Source organism: Blennius ocellaris, assembly GCF_963422515.1.
Source record: "Blennius ocellaris genome assembly, chromosome: 15".
NCBI classification, from domain to species: Eukaryota; Metazoa; Chordata; class Actinopteri; order Blenniiformes; family Blenniidae; genus Blennius; species Blennius ocellaris.
Window position 1 is genome coordinate 6,411,474 of NC_137664.1, and position 24,928 is coordinate 6,436,401.

At 41.4% G+C, this 24,928-nt stretch overlaps 2 protein-coding genes across 3 annotated transcripts; both read left to right on the forward strand.

Annotated features, from left to right (window-relative positions):
- Positions 1 to 1,022: 1,022 nt before the first annotated feature.
- On the forward strand, positions 1,023 to 13,144 carry tbca (tubulin cofactor a). The gene is made up of 4 exons (XM_080510651.1): positions 1,023 to 1,159; positions 8,333 to 8,438; positions 10,493 to 10,579; positions 12,503 to 13,144. The coding sequence occupies exons 1-4, from the start codon at positions 1,107 to 1,109 to the stop codon at positions 12,581 to 12,583; spliced, it is 327 nt and encodes a 108-aa protein (XP_080366777.1). The 5' UTR covers positions 1,023 to 1,106; the 3' UTR covers positions 12,584 to 13,144.
- A 6,600-nt stretch (positions 13,145 to 19,744) lies between these two features.
- otpa (orthopedia homeobox a) lies at positions 19,745 to 23,499 on the forward strand (the record flags this gene model as incomplete). 2 transcript variants are annotated; one of them, XM_080509690.1, is made up of 3 exons in its annotated part: positions 19,745 to 19,820; positions 20,334 to 20,752; positions 22,996 to 23,499. In XM_080509690.1, the coding sequence occupies 3 exons, from the start codon at positions 19,745 to 19,747 to the stop codon at positions 23,497 to 23,499; spliced, it is 999 nt and encodes a 332-aa protein (XP_080365816.1). The 2 variants fall into 2 exon arrangements, with proteins under 2 accessions (XP_080365816.1, XP_080365817.1); XM_080509691.1 differs by having other exon boundaries at positions 19,745 to 19,781.
- Between the last annotated feature and the right edge of the window lie 1,429 nt (positions 23,500 to 24,928).

Here is a 24,928-nt window from a genome sequence, read left to right on the forward strand (position 1 = left end):
TGTTTCTGAAGACTGGCCGGCAAAACCAAATGTCTAAAAAAGGTTTGGATAATGTGTAAAATGTAAATAAAACAGCATGCAGTGACTGACTAATTCAATATATCTATATATTATTACAATTGAAACCATCATGGATTTGATCATTTTGAATTTGATGGGTCTGAAACATTTCAAATTGTGATGGATAGTCACAATCTAAACAAACTCGATCAAGCTCTCCATAACCATAACCTTTTCAGGGCTACATTTGTTGGTGAAGGTAAAAATTAAACTAAAACTGAAAGATAGGTCTTATTTTCAAGTGAATACATAGTGATTCACAATATAACACTTCTTATTTTGTAGTCTGCAATATTAGTTACAGCTCTACAAATAAATTGCGAGTCTTTTTTTTATTTTTTTTATTCTTTAATTATTTTACCTTTGGGGGCAGTTGTGGCCTCGAGGATACGGAAGTAGAATTGGGTTTGGAAGTCCTAATCCTACATCAGACATGATCACAACTCTAACTCTCTGAGCAAGACCCTTGACCGCCACCAGCTCCCCAAAGCACCCTAATGTGGCTACCCACAATATCCTAGAAATAGGATGGGTAAATGAAAATGATCGAGGTTTCCCCAAGGGGATTCATTGAAAAAAAAGTATGATTAGTTTATCTTATTAGTTGACATCACAGAGGAAGCAACTTACTTCTGATAATGTTACATTCACATTCATGCCAAGTCCAATTCACAAAATCCCATTCTCTTTTTAGTCATAATATGCAGACTAAGATCAATGTGTATCTTATTGACAGATAGCTGCTTTCATAAATAAAATATTGGGTGAATAAAATATTGCATATTTGATTGAAATAATCTATAATGCCTGAAGATGTAAATTAAATACTATGCCACCATCGAACTATATCATTTATTGTAACTTCTCCTTTGTTTATCCTGCAGGAGTCAAACGATCGATCGCTATCCACTAAACGCCTGCGATCCATTGATCTGGGAGCAGCTCGTCTTCCCTGACTGCCCGCCGCTCTTCATGCACACAGTTAGCGTTAGCTTAGCCACAACGCTCAGCTCCCGGGATTACTAAATAACCGCAAAAAGACAGCTATGGCGGACGTAGTGATACGACAGATTAAGATTAAAACTGGCATCGTTAAGAGGTGAGTCCGGCCCATCATTCCATGCAAATGTGTGGTTATTGTGTCATGTAACCGAACGGAACGCTAATGCTAACTAGCCTAGCCGAGCATGGCCATAGCGACGGCGCATCTGGAGCGGTTCTGTTAGGCTTCTGTTTTAACTTTACCCCGGGGTTAATTCGCGGCCTGTGGTGAATGACTGCGTATGCAGGCGGTTTTGTTTGGCAGGATAAAACAACGTTTCTGATGTGAGGGTGACAGCGCCTTCTTCTCTCTTCTATTGAGGCTCCAGACAATATTTGCAATGAGGCTTGTGGCATAACTTTAACCCTCTGGGGCCTGAAGCATTTTGTGCTGTTTTTCACTACAATTGATTTTTCCTTTATATCTCAGATATAAAATTCTTAAACCTTGCCTTTTTTGGTGTCATTTTGTTCAGGACAACCTCATAAATGCATTTCTGAAGTATTTTCATCACTTTGGCATACTGTATTAAAACAGTGGATCTAAAAACACCATAAAATTACAAATTCGGGTGGTAAAAACATAGATTTATTGACTATAAAATTCACAAACATGGTTAACGAATCATTTTGTTTACTTGTAAAGTAAATCTAAACTATAATTAACTAAAATGTATCAAAACAGGACTGAAAAAACAATTATATACAGATATTTACAGTGAAATAGAAGCACTACCTCAGGCGTTTTTGTAAAACTATTTGCAAAAGGTCACACATATAATGTCAGGTGAAGACAAATGATTTGTGCCACTCAAAAAAACAGACTCTGTCCAGCACAACACAGAGGGACACGTCACACATGGCATTTCCATGGAGTGTTTTTACTTTTCTTGTGTTCCTGCAGGCAATGTTTACATTTTAGCCTTTGGCTGTTGTGGTGGAGCTGGAATGATGGGGACAGGGGTGGGGGACACGTCTCCTGGTCTGGGGGACACCTGTCTCCTCTCTAACAAAAATAAGCTGAGGTGTTCAATATTGTCATCAGAATCACTCTCAAACTCAGTGTCAGACTCGATGCTCTGCTCCTTCAAAAAAACAAAAAAAGTCGGAGCGCCTGATTGACGTTCATAAGGCGCGTCATTGTTTTGATAGAAAAAAAAAAAGAGTTCACTTGAAACTAAAAAACACTCTAATCTCACTCACTACACACTCACTACACACTCACTACACACTCACTACATGGTCAAATCATGATAATAGTCGCTTTTTCTCTGATATAAATCTCAACTCACTCTCGCTGTCTCCGTCTCTCTGTTTACTTTTTCACGGGTGAACTAAACAAAATGACACCTCCCACTATGGAAACTTTTGATTGGACATGGGCTCTTCTTCTCAACCAATGAGTGAAAGGTATACTGGCACATTACAAGTGTTGTTTTTTTTTTGCTGCTCAGTTACTTTCACTTTCACTCCTGACCGGTCTTCTGCACCTGACGCGCACTAAAATGTCGCGGAAAAACACGGACACAGTTTTCCTCATATCTCCGCTTTTATTTGGGCGATCAACATCATTTAAAAACGAGCTTGTAGTTTTATATCTGCACTTTCGACACGGATTGAAACACTGGACCAGATGACGCTGTGCTGTGACGCTACTGCCTTTTCAAACGGTCATGTGATTTTGACGCTGCAGAGCGTCAATCGGCCCCAGAGGGTTAACTGTGAGTTGACGTGTGCTAACTGAGAGCTAACTCAAGTGATGCTGAGTACAACTTAGCTTTGTGGCTTCTCTTTTATAGAAAATCACTGCAGCCGTAGATTTTCCAGGGTGGAATGAAATTAATATTTTTCTTTACCTTCTGTATTTTATTTAGACGCATGCTAAAGCCTTTCCTGATCGTGAACCACAATTCACTACATCAGATTTGCTTCTGTCAGACGCCGACTTGGATTCATTACGGGAAACGAGATACTTAATTTTCCCTAATTTATGGATGACAATCTCATTTAATCCTAAAGACTGTAATGGAGCTGAGACATAAGATAAGTTAAGATCGGACTTCATCCAATGGGGACATTCAGGTATCACAGAGGTTCCACACTGCACAAATATTTAAAGACAGTTAGCATAGTTGCACCCGAGCAGAGACTATATATAAATAGATAATTAGATAAATATACGTGTGTATACGTACAACAAAAAAAAAAACAATCGTAATATTTACAGTATTCACTGTTCCAAACGTTTTGGGACAGTGATGTTTGTACATTCGGTTTTCGCTGTTGAAGACATTAACAGCAGTAGGTATGAATGACCTGCTGTAGCTTCTTCCTAGATGGTGGCTGCAATAGTCTGACACTGAAGGAGCAGGTTAATGCTCTCACAGTCTCGTGGAGGTGATGAGGCATTGTGCATTATGTATTCCAGCTCTGCCAGCATCCTCCTCTCGCCCGCCACCTTCATGGTCTGCAGCCGGGGTCTCCACAACATGTTTGATGCAGTTCAGACTATATTGTAAAAGTGGAGTCTATATCAGATGGTAATGAATTAGGAGTTTCTATTCACTGTTTATGTGAAGCACTCGTGCAAGTGTTGCACCTTAGAAACGAGAATATAGAATCTCATGAGTTTTAAATCATATTTAGCTGTGTTTTTTATGGTTTTACTTGGTTTGTATTCACATAAGTTTTTTTCTGCAAAGACGATATGTACTCAAGATGAACAAATCATCCATTTAGTAAACAGATATATCCGAAAACTTTGGTGACACTTCATCTGTATCATTGTTGTATTGATTGGCATCACTTATTTTGGAAGCAATCATTTTTTGTATGTTTATGTTGCTGTAATATTTTATTTCCCCCTTTTTATGCAGATTACTCTTCATAGAGTGGTGTTGTTTTTTGTTGGGTTATTTAGATTTTTAAATGGACGGTTGTCAGTTTTTCTAATCTGGTAAAGTGAATATCGTGGACTCTTAATTGTGAGTGGTTTTAGACCCAACTTGCACAGATGACGACACAATTGAATTGCTGATGAGTTGGTGTAATGCACTGTAGTACTGAGTCTATTTTATAGTTCTATGTTACAAGTACACATGGAGAACTGGAGTGTATTTCACTGTCAACAACTAATAGGGTAAGAAGTTCAAAGATTTTTTATTGGCTTTTGTTGCAGTTCTGGACAGTCAATGAAGTCTACTGCTGGTTCTCGTAGCCAGAAGTGGATTTTCTCTGAAACAGTTGATGGCCGATGCAAACTGAATCAATACAGTTCATAACACTGGAAATGAATCAAAGTAAAATGTCAGTGTTTATAAAGAGGACAGTCTAATGCGGCGAGAACATCATTATCGAGGGGAGTGCAGTTATCCTACTAACAAAGTATAGACAATAACCTCTGTCTTCAGCTCATGATCCAGCTCTTGTGTCGCATAACAAAACAATTTCTCCAAATCTTAATGCTTCTTATCGGATTTAGTCTCAAGGAGAGTTTCTAATTCTATTCCTTGCAGCTCAACAGCACTCGGGCACTGTGATGTTTGTGCAGAGTTTTACCTTGCTTTTTTAATTTTTCTATTGGGTTAAATGCTATACATTTATATTTGTGTTTGCTGTTTCATAGATTTAATAACCTAAACAAAAACTAAACCTATCCAAATTGTTTGGACTTTTGTTTCCATAGTTTTTCAGAGCTTTTGACAGATTTTTCTTTTTCCCTTTGAATTCACTTCCTGAAATTAAAAAAAACAATCTGTGTGAGCAGGGACAGTTTCTTCATTTATGATGGTTTAGTCCCCACATTACATTTCAATTGATCCAATATGCGAACAAATCGTACCAATGTAGGGTCCACTAACGGCTCAACCATTTTAAGACGGCTTTTATAGAGTTGGCATCAATACTGGACTTAGGGCTGAACTAGTACAGTGGCCAAATTTACCATGCCGTAATAGAAGATACTGTTTTCTTATGAGGCTCGGGGAGATAATAGTCTTCAGTGCAGTGATAGTCTGAGTGTATCTCTCGTCGATCAGGTGGACCTCTAATTCCCTCCTGTCAATGGCGTTTGTGTAATGCGCTATCGATTTGGTTTTGATGAGGGTCAGATTACTAACAGGCTCCCCGTGGTGGTAATGATGGGCGGCTGGGTTCTCCCTCACAGGATGAAGCCACCCAGGGTTCAGGAGGGGTCACTCTAGGGGAAGCACCAGTGCAGGTATACAGTAGTGTGCTTCATCGCCCGGTGGTGGTGCCCCCTCCCCCCCTCCTGTGCGGAGGTTCTTGAGGTCGAGTATACAGTTTGAAGACTGCAGATAATACGTCTCACCCCCTCTAGACTAAAAAGTACTGCTCTGACACGAACCCTTAATCAAGCTGTTGGGTTTAAACGTACAGAGTGTCATTGCTTTCTCTCTTCATAATCCCGTGTCCCTCCCTTTCAGCCTCTTTCCCCTCCTGTCTGTCGTCTCTTTCACCCTCCCTACCCCCCCCACTCCCCTTCCTCCCCTTTTATATATATATATTGGAGTTTAGAGGAAACCTGCCTGCACTTTTAGCCAGGCCTATTTCCAGTGGCTTTTGCACATTCCAGTCAGTGCCTTTCTGCCCTAGCGAGGCGGATGCCCTTAATAAAATGACAACAGTAATTTGCCTTTGTCATTCCGGTCCCAGCGCAGACTACATCGCGGCTCAAAAATACAGTGCCGGGGAAGGCGGCCGAATGTGTGTGTCGGCTGGCTCTAATTCCCTTTTTTTTTCTATTTTCCAGAGAGCTGCCTTTTCCATTAAGCCTGAGGTGGCAGGTCTATTTAAAACCAGCCGCGACCCCACCCCTCATTCACACTGCGCGCCAAGTCTGGGAGAAATAAGAAATTAACATCAGGACTGGAAAGGGGAGGAATGGACATTTTGTTATTAGACTGTCCTTCAGTTTTATTCAAATTATTCCAGCCTTCTTCTTCCCCCTCTTTGCCACCTTCTTCCACTCTAAACAGGGTGGCATCACTCATTCCGCGTCAAGCCCGAGAGTGGGAGACAGGGGCTGCTATTGCATACGGCGCCTGTTTAAAAGCTTCTTGATGGAACTGTACGAGAATGAGTGGTAATTGATGTAAAATATGACAAAGTGCCGCTGGCTTCCTTGGCTAAGCAAAGGAGCGGAGCTACACGAAGGGAAGGGTCTCCAGTAATGTGACTGACTAATGAAGGATTACTCACTTACACACACACACACAGCTGATTTTATGAAAAATGAAATTTGTGTTGTCATTCTAACAAGCAGGCGCAGCCGGAAAAAGACTATTAGCTGGGAAATCATTATCAATAGCGATATTTTCAAACTCCATTATGCCAATCAGGGTTGGAACCTGTTTAATAGATTTTGTTCCATTTGGCCCGTAATTGATAAATAATCAAAATTTATCAATGTACTCGAGCCCATTTTCACTAACAATCAAGGAAAAAGAGGCCCATTTACCACCTGACTTGGTTCAAATTAGGGATTGAATTGATGATCAATTAATCTCTAAAAAGGCCTGCTAGTGTGTTTGGGGTGTGTGTTGAAGGGAATAAAGGAGTCGGATAATCATGTTGATAAGATGTGTGCTGGAAGGTATGAGTCAGTTTAAGGATAGCAAAGAGGTTTGTTCCACTGCTGGATGTTAACCGACACTGAAAGGCGGAGAAGCCTTTTCAGTTCTGAGACACTATGACTTGCTTTATCTGACAAAAATGTGTTAGAAACAGGAAATAGTCAAAATTCAACTTGAGTTGGGAGTTGTTGACGGTAGCCAATCAACGGACTGGGCTCCAGTGGCGTTTATCAGGTTCGATGTGGACGTCCTCTAGGGGGCGCCTGAGAGCTTCACAATGAATGCAGTGGCAGTACAATTGGGGGTCCGGATGTCAACTTTAAGAGGTTTTTGAGGTTTGTTTCCCTTTAAATTTATTTGAGCAGTTATCGGAATGGAAAGAAGAAAGTGTAAGGTGAAACTTTGTTTCTTATAATAAGCTTTAATGCAACTAAGATAACAATTTCAGACCGTTGCGAATACTTATAGTTTCAGACGAGCTGTTCTTTATATTCCCTGTGGATCCCAAATTGCAACGTCGTTTCTAAATTATCTTGTACATCTTCATATCCTAGCTTGCCTGCTTGTTCAAGGGAGGGTTAGTTGGGCTTTAATTCGAGAGATTATTTAGAGATCGATGCATCGATTGCTCAATCTTGTGATATGATAGACACAATACGGGCATTCTAAAATGTGAAATTTGGTTTGTAGTTTCATTCTCCACCAAACAATGAAAACATCCTGCAAAGACTTTGTTTTCTCTTCACTCGGCAAGAAGGAAAAATGTAGCCATCAACCATTAGGGGGCAGTGTTTCAATCCACTTTTTTTATGGTGAAAGAATTAGTGACCTATAAAGTGAAGCCTTGCCTCTCACAGCATGATAAATCTTCTTGCTAATAAGCAACTGATGGTTGAATCAGAACGCAAACTATAGTGATTTTTTTAAAATCGTTTTTGGGAAGCGTTTTTGTCGAAGCACTTTTTAACTTTGACTTAATATACTGAATATATGAAGTGTATTACTTTAGTTTGAAGTAATATTCTATTTATGCATGTCATGTCAGTTTTCTTTACCACTTTTGTGAAGACAAAACATTGGACCACGTTTCGGTTTGTCGTTTTTAAAGATCATAAAGCTTCCAGAATAGCTCTTTCGGCCTCTTATTAGCCGAATCAAAACAACTTTATTTTTGTCCCTCATGAATCTGGAAGGATATTTCAGTAGATGTGGACTGAACCGAGGCCTGACAATTTTAATATGAGGTTTGATCCAGAAGTAAACACTTTATGTTTCCTATTTTTAGATCGTGCGGCATGCAAGGTCCGTTGAATTTCAAAGCGTAGCTCTGAGGCCGGCCTGCTCTCTGCAGCGGCGAGGGGGACTGATGTGTTTGGTGGCTGTTATTGAGGTGTGTGTCTTACCGTCCTGTGGGAGATGATCTGACTGTGTCCCCCCTCAGTCAGAGGAGCGTCGGAGGGAATGAGGATGGATGGCCTCGTCTGCAAAAAGTGACCATCGCAGCCCTCCGTTTCACGGTTCATCTTATATTATCTCTCTGCGAGGCTGCGCGTTTATGTTTCCACGTTTGATGGAAGTCCACTGTGTTCGCTGCCTCCAACCACAGCCTCCTCTCCCCCCCCCCCGTGTCTCTGCAGGCTTGTCAAAGAGAAGAATTCGTACATTAAAGAGGTAAAGCAGCAAGAGGACAAGATTGAGCGCCTGAAAGCGGAGGCAGAGGACGAATACGTCATCAAGAAGCAGGTGGAGTATTTATTTATTCTTTCTTTGTTACACAACACTTTAGCCTCTAAAGCTTGTAGACGCTCTCCTCTGGTGCAGGGTTTTTTTTTTTTTACCCTCATAGTTCGGGAGCAGTTTGTATCTTGGTGATTCGAGCCGCCCCTCGTTCACGTAATGAGGTCAGTCCACAGTGATAATGAAGAATTAGGTTTTGAGAGCAGAATCATTAGTGATTTTGTAATCTGCTTGATGCAGATGTAATTATATCATGTTACTTTATAGGAGTTTGATAATTACTGACACATGCTGGTAATTTAGTGTCCCCAGCAGACCACTGGCCCATATCCTGCTCTCCATTCTCACCACGCCTGCATCACTCCATCATTTGGTTCTTTGTGGAGACATTATTTTGACATGTTTAATTGCATAAACACTTAAAGTTACTCAAGGATTCACAAGGGAAAAATTCAAAATTTAGAACCCAGTTTTAGTTGTGGGTGTACATCGCTAATCTGTTGTCAATACCTTTCTGAAGGAAATGAGTCATTACACTCACACACACGCGTATTTCCAGCGTTTATATATCAGGAAAGATACCCGGGTTTGTTGACATTTTGCGATCACAGAAATGCCCAAAGATTCCCGAAGCAGGATCCTGTTTACAAACTCGAACTCGCGAGATGTCGATTCGCTTTAGTGAAAAACGTTTATCAGGTGCAGACTGTATAAAAAAGAGTTGTAAGATTTCAAGCATCTCACTATTCGGAGAAGTATTGGTTTATTAGTCCCATCAGCTGTTGACAATATGTCTTGATGTAAAAAAAAAAAAAATGAGGAATGCAGACAATCAAGCAAAAATCACTACTTGGCTGGGGAGACACATTGTGGTCCAAACTCCGTCTTTCCTTTCATTGATAAACCCTGGATCACTACTACTGAAATCGTCCCATGTTGATACCAATCCAAACTCCAGCCAGAGTCCCGCACGCCAGCGAACACCACGGGCCCGATTATGGTTACTGCTAACATTAGCCGCCATTAAAATTCAGCGCGCGTTGCCGTTGTTGTTGTTTGTTCATTCATGGCGGCGCGGCGCGGGCTGAGCAGCAGGCTCGGTCGGTGTTAAATGGGGAGATTGGGAGGCCAGATGGATTATGGTTGGAGATGAGAGGTCTGAGGCAGGATGGATTAGAGGTTTTTATTTTAATGGAATCAATACGCTGTAAGTGTCATCTTTATCCAGCGCTGATGGGATCATTCCACTGCACCGGGAGGGCACCGTGACTTTTCTCCGCGTTTTCGCCTCCCGTCCGCCTCGTCTGGCTCACCTTGTCACATGAGCGGCGGCAAAAACCCAAGTCGGCTCGTCGGCTCCCCGCCTTCCCGGCGTGTCAGTTAGGCACTCGGATGAACTCGTACACAGCCATGGCAGGCGGGCAGGGCAGGGCCGCGAGTGTGCACCACCGTGTAATGTACACGCGTGAAGCTGCGCCCGTGTTTTGACTCTCCGGCTCGACAGAGGGGGCGAGCTGAGGAAGCATCTGTCATGAAGCGAGTGTGTCTGACAGCGTTAGCCAACTCTTCTCTGCTCTTTAGGGTGCCAGCTGGGGGAATTCCACATTAGCCGCGGCGGTGAAAGTTCCCCCAGGCTGTAACACAGTTTCACTACAGGCGTAGTAATACCTCTTTACGCCTGATCACCGCGCCCTCGGCTTCAGGGGTTTCTGCATTCATCCAGGTGTGCAGGCAGATCGAGGGGGGGGGCATCTCCCTGCCCGATCGATAACTCAATAACATTTTTCATACCGCTGCCGGCTTGTTGGGGGAGATGTTAACAGTGTGTGTGTGAGAGACACCCTGCATGTTACTGCCACGGCAACAAGGCTACAATAAAATCCAGCGGATGAATATTCCCGTGTCGAGCTGCTTGAATTAACTCCACAAACTTGGAGCAACCACGTTCAATAATGTGTTTATTTTTCCTGATGAACAACAGTAATAGGAACAGTCGCAGGGGTTTTCTGATGAATAAAGATGGTGGCGGTGGCGCTGAGATGGCCTCTGTGTGCTTCCAGATGGAGGTCCTGCAGGAGTCCAAAATGATGATCCCGGACTCTCACCGCCGCCTGCTCATCGCACACGCAGATCTGCTTCAGTTATTAGTGAGTATCACTCTTAAACTTTAGGTACAATTCAACTATCGGTGTTATTTTTACTGGTTTTAGTATCATTTTAATTATATACGTTGAAACTTCTACACCACTGGTTGAAAATGACTTGCCTCATGCCATCATGTCGAATAGTTTTCTATTGTCGTTCAGAAAAAAAAACCTTATATGCAATATATCGAAGTTTTTGCAGAAAAAAACATCAGAACATGATTGAAAGGCCTGATATTATCTCTAAGTCCATATTTCTCAAGTATTCACAAGTAGCCACAATGTTTCAATACTGATTCCTGTATTATTACAATTTAAATGTAAAAACATAAAACTTTGGACAAATTTGAACGTGTGAATTACATTTTTTTTAAATGTCAAAAGCAGTTTTATAACTGTGTTTCAAATGTATCCTATTATGTTTATGAAAGAAAAAGTTTTGTAAAAGAATAAAGTCAACTCTGGTTGGGAAGTTCATGGTTCAGCCGGCTCGTTTCAAGTGACAATTTTAAGTAGTCCCATATTTGGGATTTGTACAAATTTGTACAAACAGATTTGTACAAATCTGTAATTTATTCTTATTTTTTTCTACAAATAAAGAAGCAAAAACCTTTTAAAGGGTGCTTTTATTATTATTTTTGTGTTTAATGATGCCAGATTTCCAGTCCCTCCTGGTGGTACATTCAGTTTAGAATTGATTTGAGGAGGTTAAAGTAGCAGAAAGAGCATAATAAAACTATTAGAGCCTTTTGTGAGAGTGACACAATCGTGAGCACAGTGCATTTGTGAGATGGGCATTAGAGCCAAGATATCCAGATTTCCAGATATGCGACCACAGTTGTCAGTTGTAGTTACCACTCTACCACCTAGTAGAACACGTGAAACAATGGAATGTTTACAAATTACACGGTCATACATAATGTTCTCTGTGCTCGTGCATATATTGCGTAACAAAAACACCACCAACTAGTGGCCTGACCTGCAAATTACAGTTTAAATGTTTCTCAGGTTTCAAATGTCGGGCGAAAAGCTGCAGAAAAGCTGACTTTTCTGAAAGCAAAACGATAAAATGCAAACCGTTTGCTGCCGATCATCCCTGCGCCATCAAGGGACTTGATCTTTTAAGGGTTTCAAGTGTTAATTAAAACGTTTAAATAAACTCGTTGGATAACCATTTCGTTTGGTTGAGATTTCGTTGTTTCTTGGCAACCGATGGATCAGAATAGGCTCCCATTTCGAAAGTTTCAAGTTCTGCGTGTACCACCTCGCGTCGAACCAAGCACTTATAGAGCTGACATGGAGAGCGTCAAACATAACCATGCATGTGTCGGGGTCATCTCAATTAATGCGGAGCGGCATCGAGGCAGCCGGGGTGCGAATCGCAAACATAGAGGGAGCTGACCTGGAATCAGCCACACGTCCACTTTCCTCATAGCGCAGCATTTCTGCTCTCCGTCCTCGGGGCTCATCACAGCTCATTAGCAGCGCTGTCAGTGCGGCAGCCGCCACAGGAACTCCAAACACACTTGGGGGGGGGGGGGGGGGGGGGAATTATGTAATCCCCCCGTGGTGAGTCACAGTGCCCCTAAAGGCCTGGCATATGTACTGCATGCCCTGAAGCCTGGTGTTGAGTCGGAATTTTTTTTTTTTTTTTTTTTGAGAACCCCGGGGAGGGGAAAAAATCGTCTTGGCGTCGTGTGGATGTGACCTTGATTAAAGGGACACAGACACCCTGATGTCACGTTACACCTCAGTCCAACTCTTTACCACCAGATTTAGACCCCAAGTCCCCCCCCCCTCCCACAATGACGTGACGGCGAAACAGTTTAGATTGTGATTATTTGATTATTATAGATATTCAGTGGTTAAAGAGTATCTCCCGTAGTGAAGCAAAAAAAAAACCCCTGTGTGTTTGTGTCCTTTCAGGAAACAGAAGAGGATTTGGCCGAATCAGAAGAGTACAAAGAGGCTCAAGCCGTATTGGACTCAGTGAAGCTTGAAGGATGATGTGTCTGATGTGTTTCTGTTCTTCTCGGCGAGATTCACTTCGCTTAAATGTTCATTCCTTTGCTCAGGCCTTGTTTGGAAAAGCGTGGAGCCCGACTGAATCCATTCAAAGAGTCTTGATGTAATTATTTCTTCTGTTTACGGCGTTTGATCGCGCTGCGCCCGAGTGTAAAGTTCCCACCAGAAAACGATAAAACATTCACTTTGTTACAGTGGAAGGGTTGGAGTGGGGTTTTTTTGCCTTACAAATGCATACTGTAGTTTGGACTTAATTAACATGACTAAACTCACATTAATCCTTACAGTGGGCATCTGTTGAATTGGTTGAAATAAAATGGTTCCTGTTCCATCATTAGATTTTTTGTGTGTGATTAATTTAGCTTTTTTTCACATCTGCCTGCCCGACATTAGCAGACTAACTTTTCTTCATGTGTTTGACGCTTCCTGCTGGAGTTGCAATTGTTGATTTGTTTCGATGTTGATTGATCAATAATGTGAAGACATAAAAGAACACTCCAAAGATAATCAGTTCACAATGTGATATTAAAAAAGTTAAGTGGCTTTTTCTTCTTCCTTTTTTCTTTACTTGAAATGTGTATTAAAATGGAAATCCCTGCTCTTCGAATCGATTAATCACGTGTTTTAACAGTAACTGATGGATTTAATCACACTGTACATTCAGCTGCTGGTGTTCCTGTTAACAGCGGTGGAATGGATTGCATCTTGATCCCGACAATAAAGACAAGAGCACTTTGGGCTCCCCTGTCAGTCAAATGACGAATGCTGGTTATGGCCATGAATGACAAAACAGGCCTGTCTAATGTCGCCGCTGCAGCTACATCTATTATCCAAATGGCCTAAAATAACGACACCTTGTATTAAGGCTGAGGGAGTCCTTCCTAAATAGTCATACTAATAAATGAACTCAATTGCCAGACAAATTAAGGTTACATTTGACTTGATCCTTATTTTACAGATTTCGATAATTATCGGGATCACCCCAAAGTCTCATTACCGCCCTAATGAGGCGCTGCTACTCCGTGACATCTACCCCGCTCCATCTCGTTAAGGAAATCGCTCTTCAATGCTGATTATTTTATTTGGAGGTATAATTATATTTCTTTCGGATAAATCACGGCCTAATCGAGTCCATACAGAGGGCAGCGGCGCTAATTGAGGCATGAGATGCAGCGGCGGGGCGCTACACCTGGGTTTATGTGACCAGAGGACCCGTGCAGGCTGCTCCGCTGTGTGTCGCCGGCTGGAGGGGAAGCAGCCATGCAGTGCGACTGCTGCCTTACTACAGTACCATGTGGAAATTCTGCTTTTAAGCAGTACAAATGTTGGTAAAAATGTAAAAAAAAATGCACCATATACAAAAGAATTATCTTTTCCTTTTTTTTTTCTTTTTTTTTATTATTATTTCTATGGTTGAGTCACGAAAGTACCTTTGGTCTTGGTAAATAACAACCCAAAGCCTGTTATACAACCTCGAATAACTTAATGTCTACTATCGAAACATCTTCAGTGTGATGAAGCCTCGGCGGAAACAAAAACTGATGAAAATGAATTTGTGATCAGTTGACTCTTGGACTTTTCTAGCCTGGATCATAGAAGGGTAATTTTAGTGGATGTCTGCTCTTTAAATTTTCCCGAAAATACAAAAGACTACTTTACAATTAAAGATTTTGAATGTTTTTTCTTGTACCATCAGAATGGGGGCCTACCTTCATTTGGTTCAGTTTGCATTCACGCTGCATTTTGAGAGTGGATCAAGCCACCTGGGAAACTTCAGGCCTCATTGATTGGTCCACATCGAAAGCATAAGTCCCGCTGCTTTAGCCCGTGGTGGCTAGGCTAGTTCGCTCAATGCTACAAACAAATGGGTTATATAGTCTTCAGACCAGATGTCAATGAGCGCCTTTGTCACTACTTTTTCCTCACGACTTCACGTCTGCCGGCAAGATATTTTCCAACCTTTTCTTTTTGAGTCTGCTTGTGATTCACGCAGTCAGCTTTGTTTGTTTACTACCCAGAATGAATTGCGCTCTATGTCACCGCCTCTCATCCCACTCCACTGGAAAGTTCGCTCGCATGAGAACCGAGACCCACGTTGTCGAGGGGACCAGCGTCCAGATCGGAGACCAGGAGAGCGTTCAAATCTGCCCAAATGAAGTGAACTTTCCCAGCGCGTCCCTGTAGAGAACTGTGGTCCGGATCAAAGAGGGAAATGTGAACACGCCCAGAATCTACTTTATTCCACTCCACCTTTGGTTGGTTTTTAATGTTCTGGCTGAGACCATAAAGGGCTGCCGCTAACAGTTATTCGACTTAATTCACTTCATTTGGTCTTTGAAATGTGTGAAAATGGTTAAAGACATTAGACTGCATCAAGTCATTAGAGAATGTTGCCGTTCTGGTGCAATTAGATCTAAAACAGCTTGAAAAACATACTGAAATGTCTTGTTTTTTCATTGCATGGCTGCTTTCCACTTTTTAACAGGCTGGTTTTATCTGTTAAAGCTTTTTAATTTGCATACTTGCGGACATGCACAGACAAATCTAGCAAGGTTTAAAAAAAGAAAAGAAAAGTACAGTATTTTTTTCTAATATAGAAAACAAATGTGCTGCTCTTAAAGTACCTTACAGGCTCAGCTTAATAATTAGTATATTCTTGAGGAGTTCATAGCCGTGGATTGTCTGGAAATCCTTCTGAAGTCCTCTCTAAATGAAAGACGTTCTCCTGATTGCTGTTAGATATTTTATTTTATTTTATTTTACTTCTGTAACTGAATTTTCCTGCTATGTATTGTAAATCTTTCAGCATATAGTGAGTACGCGTGCCCCTACAGGTACTCTGTAGTACTGCATGTGCATTTAAGACATTCTAAAATCACAAAATATTCATGAGCGAATATTTAATAACTCATTTTATAGTGTACCTACAATGAACTCTATTATCCTAAAACATCACAAATAAGGCTCAACAAATGAAATATCTTTTTATTTTAGTGGAGCGTCATTAGAAGATGTTGGTATTAAATGACACCCAAGTGCTGGTTTCAAACCTGTTGTTTAATTCTATGTTTTCTGCGAGATGTGGTTTCTAATGGGGTTTCCTAGAAGAAATTGACCGGAAATTGTGTAAAGCAAAAACCAATACTTATCAAAAAACAATTTTGTTTGTAACAAGTTACTTTAACAGGTTAATATTTTGGAAATAATGTAAATGGTGCAATTCACTTTTAGAATTAGTGACTTCGGTTTGAAGCAGTTTTATTGGGGTTTCGTCTGGTAAAATAGCTTTAATTACGTGGAATTCAGGGTAAATCCCCATACATTACAAGAACTGTTAATACATATAGTTCAGATGGGGTTTTACTATTCCCATTTCCTGGCAAATTACAAAATAAAATTGAAAGGTGGCACGTTATCGATAATCGGTCGAAATTAGATGTTATTTTTGGAGGAGCTGTAATTAAATGGATGTTTAGGTTTCCCAGTAGAGGACCTTGACGACTTCCGGAGCTTCGCTTTCTCCATGTTGTTTCCGAAAAACTATTTCAGTCTAAGACCATGCCCTTGTTTAAAATATGTATGAATTGAGTAACAAAGAAGGACTCAGGACTCAATCCTATGACTGTTTAACGACCAGATTAAATTAGATTATTGCATTGTTTTCCTGTTGATGCTAACATAAATCCTCATCTGCATTATCATGCAGCTCCTATTTTACTTGAGAATTATTTTTATTTTTAAAGTTGAATGATATATGGATTATATAGAAGGGAAACATGTTTTGAGAATTCCTGCACAAGAAATCCAACATTCAGTCCTTGAACCGAATAATACGTCACTTCCTCTAAGTAACAGCTCGTGAGACGCGCTCAAACCCCACGTGCCATTCATCATGCAACTCCAGTGTTTTCTCAAAGTTTGTGCGCGTGCCAAAGTTGTTGGTTTTTTTCTTCTTCTTTTTTTGCAGCTGGACGGAGGGGGACGCACAGCAAACCGCTGCAGCTGCTCTTCTCTTCCTCACCACAGTAACTTATTACTCCTAATCCCCCAGACTGTCACCAAATCAGCTGCATGAAACAAGAATCTCATTTGTTAAACTGGAGCTTGTGCAGATGGAAGATCGATTGTTTTTCTCCTCAGAAATCTCTAATTGAGTGAATACCGACTGCAAAGGCGGACGAGAGAGAGAGAGAGAGAGAGAGAGAGAGAGAGAGAGAGAGAGAGAGAGAGAGAGAGAGAGAGAGAGAGAGAGAGAGAGAGAGAGAGAGAGAGAGAGAGAGAGAGAGAGAGAGAGAGAGGAAATTCACCTGCACCGTTTGGTTTGAAGAGACTGCACAGGAGGTCACGGGTTCAAATCCCTCCTCTCCACAAAACGCGCGTTCATCACCAAGCATCAGACACAGCAGTGTTGTGTTGATGCTTGTTGTTTTATTTAAAAAAAAAAGTCACTCTGTGTCTCCACAACGCGTGAAAACGTCTACTTTCCACTCAGATGCACCGCATTAACTTGCGAGGGGCGGATTTGTTTGTTTGTCTATTTTTATTTATAAGATTGATGTGGGCCTGTTAGAGCAGTCTGCGCGATGAGGAGTGTGTCTTTAACTGTGTTTGGATTCGTGTTTACACCAATTACATTGTTTCTAAACCCTGAAGAAGAAGAAGAAGAAGATTAAAAAAAAAACCTTCCTCTCATTCTATTATATGAAAACATTCGTCCTCGTTAAACACGCAAATCATAACAAGAGTAACAACTTCCATAAAGTGGTTTGTCAAAGAGCAAAAATACAAAAACACAAGAATATATTTACAGTAAAAAGGCCACGTTGTTATATGAGCTGCGCCTTTAATCCCATACATTTGTTTTCATTATTCAATTTTTGCATGGAAAATATATTTTTTTTTTCAAATTCTAAACAACAGATAAATAACAGATTCAAAATGCTTATCATGAAAATCCAACCGAAATACATAGTTTTCAGTATGTTATTTTTTTATACTATAAAAAAAATAGGAATTCGTATTAATGTAATAATTTAGAGCTCTTCTGTTGCAGAGATATCGCAGGTTCCCTGACATGTCATGATCTGACTCTGTGGGTTAACTCTGACCTGACGCAACCACCACAGCCCCTCAGTTGTGGTTTTTGCAGCTATAAAAGCGTGCAGCACTTGAAAAGTCGTAAAGTGAAGCGCCCGCAATCCATCATCCTGCACCGTGATGATTTTTTAAAAACATTATCCTTACAGCTGTGTGCGCGCCGCACAAAGTTCAGCAAAACAGCGCAATAAAGAGAAATAATAAATTTTAGCGCATTTCAAAGAGAACAGATAAGCTTTATACTTTGATAATAATCCTGCAAAACAAAGAAACTTGTTTTTGTTTTTGTTTTGTTTTTTAAAGGAAAGATCCGTTCTCGTAAATTCTACCTTCAGTCCGGAAAACAGAAAACAGAGCTCCGATAAAGGAGAGGGTAAGAAATATTTCCGAAGTGCGCATCTTCTTCCTGTCCTCATCTGGAGACACGAAGGAGCGCAAAGTGTGATCTCCTCCGCATCCCGACGCGCCCCCGAACAGACTCCCGCACTCGGTTCCTCTCCATCATCCATCCATCCATCCATCCATCCATCCATCCATCCATCCTTCCCTCCATCTTCCCCTTCATCCATCCCTCCCAGTCTGTCGGTCATGCCTCCAGATTGCGGTCAAATAAAAGATGAGCATGAAGAAAAGAAAGCCACCGGAGCCCCGGGTTCACGCTCGGACGCCTCCTTTGTGCGGTTTTTCCAGCACATAATAAATAACCCCACTCTCTGAGAAAAAAAAAAAAAAAAAAACGTCCCGACATCTGTCCAAAGCATGTCTGATGTTTTTCTTTTCTTTCCTTTTTCTATTTCTGGCCCCCAAATATGGATGATTGTGTGTTCACGCGTGAAAACGTGCAAATCGACTCGTTTATTCAGTGCGCACATTTGGTGTTTTTGGGGTGTGTTTTTTTTGTTGTTGTTGTTGCTTTTAAAAAAATCTAAAATGAATGATTTAATTCAGAGATGCTATGAATGAAACATTCATTAGATGTACAAGAGGATATTCCCTATAAGTGTGCTCATCATAATTATGTGTTTGTCCACGTAAGAACCATCAACTTATTCACAGCCTGTGCAGTGTCTTTAACTGCGTCCTTTTGCCAAAGCGGAACGTCCACAGTTCATGTTCAACTCCATCCACATCATTTACACGGAGTCCCTCCCATCTCTTGACAGTTGGGACTAAATAGTAGTAAATTACCACTAATTCGTGCTGCTTTTACTCCGATATTTGCAGGGAAAGCGCATAGATTCGACACTAATTACATAAACGCGTAATGGCCTTGAAAATGAGGCTGGTTCAAATTAGCTGTATAAAGTTTGTTGTTTGCCTGACTGGGAAATCAAGGATATTAGAGGAGGTTCACTTGGTCTCAAGGAGGCGTTTAGTGTCATAAATAAAGGTCGTGTGTATCATCATGGGGACAAAAAAAAAAACTGCCATAAAAAGAAGTAAGAGCCATAATGATAATAATAACCGCACTTCATATCATATTGGACATATATGTGTCGTCTCTTCATGCAGCCATGTGGCTCTCCTTCGTGTGAATAACTCCAATTCTTATTCGAGTGGCCTCGCTATAAAAACAAGTGCAGAACAGCATGCACAATTAAACAAATATTGTGGTGATCCAACATTTCTCGAACGGGTCGAAGCTTTGGCTCAGATATTAAATCAGGTTATTTTATTGGATGTAATTTGGAGGAGAAATCAAAGCCAATTACAGGAATGAGGAGGAATGAACTTGTGGATGTGAGAGGATGGAGGAGGAGAAGGTGGTGGTGGTGGTGGGGGGGGGGGGGGGGGGTGCAGGGGGTCTCGGGCTAAAGCTGACATACCTCAGGCTTCAGCTCTGATTGGTCCTCGTTTGGAGAAGCTCATGGGTTCATTCCGTTGTTAAGCGCCTCCCCATTTCTCTAAACTACATTATAATGCAACGAACCCCCCTTTTAACCACAAACCGAATTTGCTTTCATTTAGGCTATATATATTTCTTAAATAGGTTAAAGTCATAGAGATTTTTTTTTGGAATAGCATTTCGCCCTGGAGCGGTGCGCAATGCTATCTCATGCCGACCTCCTGGATGCTCGCCTCGGTGAGTTAACATCACCAAACTCCGGTCTTCAACTCTACTGTAAGCTGGAGGAACTTCTAATCTTAAATCAAGCTGTGAAAATTGTCAATTTGCTTCTTATATTATCTTAATGTGACTGAAGTGAGCTAAACTGGCTTAATTCATTGGAAAAGTAATTATTATTATTACATTACTGCGTAATTTGATTTAACAATTTCCTAAGATATCAGTGAGCTCGAATTGAATTGAAGAGTATTTAAGGAGCAGATTGTAATGTGCATGCTGTGGTTGTGTCACTTATGAGCTGCAGTCATTGCTTTAAAATAATTTACAAAAAAAACAAACAAAAAAAAAAGATCCTGCATTTATATTGCATCGTTTAAATGCATGCATTTGTACTGCAGTGAAATAAGGCTTCATAATGTTGGATTCTCGCATGTAAAGTATATGTGCATGCTTGCAGTTTTCCTTGGTGCATGCACTGGTGCTAACCTTGTCTCCTTTTTTTCCCCTCCCGTGTAGAGACAGTGTCTCACAGTTCAGGTCTCACGCCGCTGTGGTTTGTCTGTGCAGGGATGAAGGATGCCGCGGCGGAGCTCCTGGGCCACAGGGAGGCTCTGAAGTGTCGGCTGGGCGGCGGGGGGCCTGACCCGGGACACTCCGGGGAGCTCGGGCCCGGCCCGGACGGAGTGGTGGAGGGAGCCACGATGCTCCCGGGCGACGACATCAGCAGCGGCGGAGGATCCAACACGGTGCAGGTGAACAGCAAGGAGCAGGAGAAGCAGCAGCAGCAGCAGCAGAACAGCAACAACAGCAACAACCCGAACCAGTCCGGAGGGCAGCAGAGCCAGAAACAGAAGCGGCACCGGACGCGCTTCACGCCGGCGCAACTCAACGAGCTGGAGAGGAGCTTCGCCAAGACGCACTACCCGGACATCTTCATGCGGGAGGAGCTGGCGCTGAGGATCGGCCTGACGGAGTCCAGAGTGCAGGTGCGACACGGAGGGAGGTTCACTCAACTGATGGAGGATCGCAGGTTTAAACGAACAGCGACAAGATTTACCGGCATAGAAAAAAAAGGATAAAATCTGAAAGAGGCGAATAAAAAAAAACAAAAAACAAAACACACAACAACAGAAAATAGGAAATAACACACCCCTTAAAGATAAATAAAGGCCTACCTAATTCTGCATTATATTGTTTTGTTTTGTTTTTAAATCAATACGTTTTCAGTGAAACACACCAAATTATGCAGTAAAAGTTAACATCCACAATAATAACATCACTATTATTAGTTTAGTTGAAAAATAACGCAGACAGGTTTTGCGTGGATGCACAGAAACGTACCCTTTAAACTAATAATAAAATATAATATAATTATTGACAATTCTCTAAACTGTTTTGATTCACAGGGTCGGTTAAGCGTTAAAATTATGAAATATTTTAGAACTAAGAAATAATTAAAAGGTAAAATAAAGAGATGCTGTTGCGCACAAATAATCCGTGCCATTTTAGAATGACAATTATCTTTCTCTAAAACGATTTGCGACAGAAAATACATGTTGTTGGCAATAAATTCCACATTTTTCCATCTTCAAACAAAGTCTATTATTTTTTTTACACCTGTTTTATTGCTGGCATTTAAATTTTATGTTTTTAATTCATTTTTTTATTTTTATCTGAGTGTGTTTTTAGATTAGGTTAATTGTGTGCAACCTTGTGGATTGTACACACGTGGCTCACGCATTATCCCACCATAAATACCAATGTTTTAACGTCACAACCAAACAGATTATGCAGTTTATAATTTCATGCACATTAAAAAAAATTGTCACATGACATCTTTGTATACTTGAGATATTTTTTTTGTATTGATGTTAAATGTACGATATTTCAACGCGATTTGTTTATTTTACGGAAAAATGTATTCATATATTGTTTGTTTTTAACAGAATTCTGCAACGTTACATCTGAAAATATCACCGAGTTCCCCCCTTTTTTGTGAAATGAATCTACAGGAAACAGAAAAACCTGAAAGTAGCTTTATTGAACCATTTTAACAGCCTCTGATTCCACTTTTACAAGTCTAACAGTTCATAATACATGCCCACAATGAAACTGTGTCATTGTACTTTATTGGATTTTTTAAAACAACATATTTAATGGCTTATTTCTCAGCACCTCTGCACAAATTCAAAGCACTTAAAAAAAGAGCACCAGATTGCAGACTGGGATGGTTGCGCGATTGGGTCGCTCACATGTGAAATATAATACCCGGATAATAATCATGATTATTATTATTGCAAAGGCCCATTCAGTTTCTCCCCCATTTACATAAAATGGGAATTAGTGAAATGATGCTCATCTCCAATTATGACAGAGCTGGAAATAAGAATCCGGTCCGGGCCTGTCAGCAGGCTGCACATCTTAATACCGGACGCGCTGAGAGGGCACTCTGTCTTAAAAAAAAAAAAAAAAAAAAAGAAGGAAAGAAAGAAATAAAGGAGGGATGAGGAATTGCATTTTCTTTCCTTTTGAGGTGTAATGCATTTCAGGCCGGATTTCACGGCTGGCTACGTCGGGAAAAGGAAAAGGGGGGGCGAGACTGAGATTGTCCCGTTCTTATTACTGCGCCCCACTTTCTCAAGCAAATCTTCACATTAATCATAGACGCCCGCTTACATCCAAACCTACAGAAGAAGCCCAAGGACTCTGGGAAATAAAGAGCAAACTGCCGCTCTCCCAGCAATAACATTATCTCCACTGTGTGAGTGCGTAATGGTGGCGTCTATTGGAAAATATGCTTTTTTTTTGCACTGCAAATTCTGAAGAAACAAGATGGTTACACGTGAAAATATTCATGTGAGCAGTTTGGTTGTTTTTGTTTTTTTAATCGAAACTAATTTTAATCAAACTGATGAAGTTACAACCTTGAAGTGAAAGCGTGCGCCACGCAAACATATTTGTTTTCTTGCAACATGAAAACACTGCATTTATTGATGTTTCTATTATTTGTGAGCCATGACATTAAATATGAGTAATGTTAGTTGTTTTATACCACAAGTTCGAAGAAAAACACATAAATCCGTGCTTCCTCCCTCAGTTGATTTATTGTGTGCGTCATGGCGATGATCGCAGAATGATGTCATAACCTTTTTTTTATGGCGCTTTCGAACAGCAGTGATTATTGTGGCCGCAGCTCGTCCTGACTCAGCTCCCGACTCTGTCCCCACAGGTCTGGTTCCAGAACCGCCGCGCCAAGTGGAAGAAGCGCAAGAAGACCACCAACGTGTTCCGCGCTCCGGGGACGCTGTTGCCGACGCACCACGGCCTGCCTCAGTTCCCTTCCGCCGCGGCGGCAGCGGCGGCCATGGGCGACAGCCTGTGCTCCTTCCACGCCAACGACACCCGCTGGGCCACCGCGGGGATGCCCGGCGTGTCCCAGCTGCAGCTGCCGCCCTCCCTGGGGCGCCAGCAGGCCATGGCACAGTCCCTGTCCCAGTGCAGCCTCGGCGCCGGGCCGCCGCCCAACTCTATGGGTCTATCTAACATGTCGTCGAACGGCTCCGGGTTGCAGTCGCACCTCTACCAGCCCACATTCCCCGGAATGGTCCCCAACAACGTGACCGGCTCGCCTCAGCTGTGTAGTTCCCCGGACAGTGACGTCTGGAGAGGGACAAGCATCGCGTCGCTGCGCCGCAAAGCGCTGGAGCACACAGTATCCATGAGTTTCACTTAGGGCCGGCGTCAAGAGCTTTTCTCACCCCCCACCCTCCCTCCCCCACCCCTCTCCACACCGCGGTCACTCCCTTCTTACTCACCCAGTCCATACAAACCGGGCACCGGGAACCAGGATACTTACTAAACCACAAAGCACCGGCTGCACGCCGGCGTTTTTTCCTCACAAAACCACAAACCAGAGGAAGGACTGAAGTTCTCCACCGGGGCCCGTTGGGCCTCATTAGGGCTGGTTCTGTTTCAAAGCTATAATTTATTATTTCGCATGTAGCCTATGTCAATTATTTATTTGTCTATTTAAAATAACCAATTTGTTTATTCGGTATTTATTTATTTATTTATTCATCTAGTCGCCACGTGCAGCCCTCTGCAGGGCTTTCAGTGACATTTGCTTGGTGGCTGATGTTTTTGGGTTTTTTTTTTCTTCTGAAGACTAATTCTGTGGATACTTTGAAACACAAAAATAGATTATTACAGACCCCCTCTTCTTCCCCCCCCCCCCCCCCCCCCCCCCCCTTACATCTGCTGTGCAGCATGTGACTCGAAAGGGCCAAAGGGATGCACACTGGACACCTGGAGGTTTAAATGAAGATTCACCAGAAACAAAGCAGGGAACTGCAGGGAAATTAATCAGGACAGACTTAGGGAGGGGGGAATGGAAACTGAATGCATGTGTGCTGTCCAAAGCAAAGCAAAAGAGGGGATGAAATAATACATTTTAAGAGATGAAAAACGACCTAACTATAATCTGTTATATAGGATGTTTTGTGTAGCGGAAAGCACTCTTGTTCCCATTTGGTCAGTTTGTGAGAACTTCTGTTTCCGAAATTATGTCTGTGCTTCTTTATCAAATATGAATTTCTTAAATGTTTGAGCCATTTTTGTTTCATGAACATGTTTATATCAATTAAATGTAAATGATCAAATAAAAATCATTTTCAATTACGTCACATCAGAATCACCCTTCTTGTCTTCAAGCGGATTGTCAGAAAAGTTCAATCTATTCAAAATATATTGTTTTAAATGGATAGCAGAAACATCCCGGATTTCAAAATAGAGTGTATGCACAGCAGTGACTGGTCAGACAAGTAATCATCATGGGAATCCTCTTCTTTATTGAATTTGTTATAACTTTGAGTTCAGTCAATGATTTTTCGCCTAAGATTACTTTTCAGAAGTAAACTATGTATAAAATGTCACATCACAAAATGTTTACGAAACACTGAGTCTTTCTCCTCAAATAGTTGCAATATACACATTTCAGTTAATGATTTCATGTGTCAGATTAAGATTATGAATGATGCCACTTGTGCAAATCAGCATTCAGTAAATCCAGTCAGCACAAATCAAAGTAGCTTTCATCCAAGCAAACGCCATGGTGTTTACCCATTTTGCTATATTGTTCTGTTCTGGTGGAATTTTACACTTTA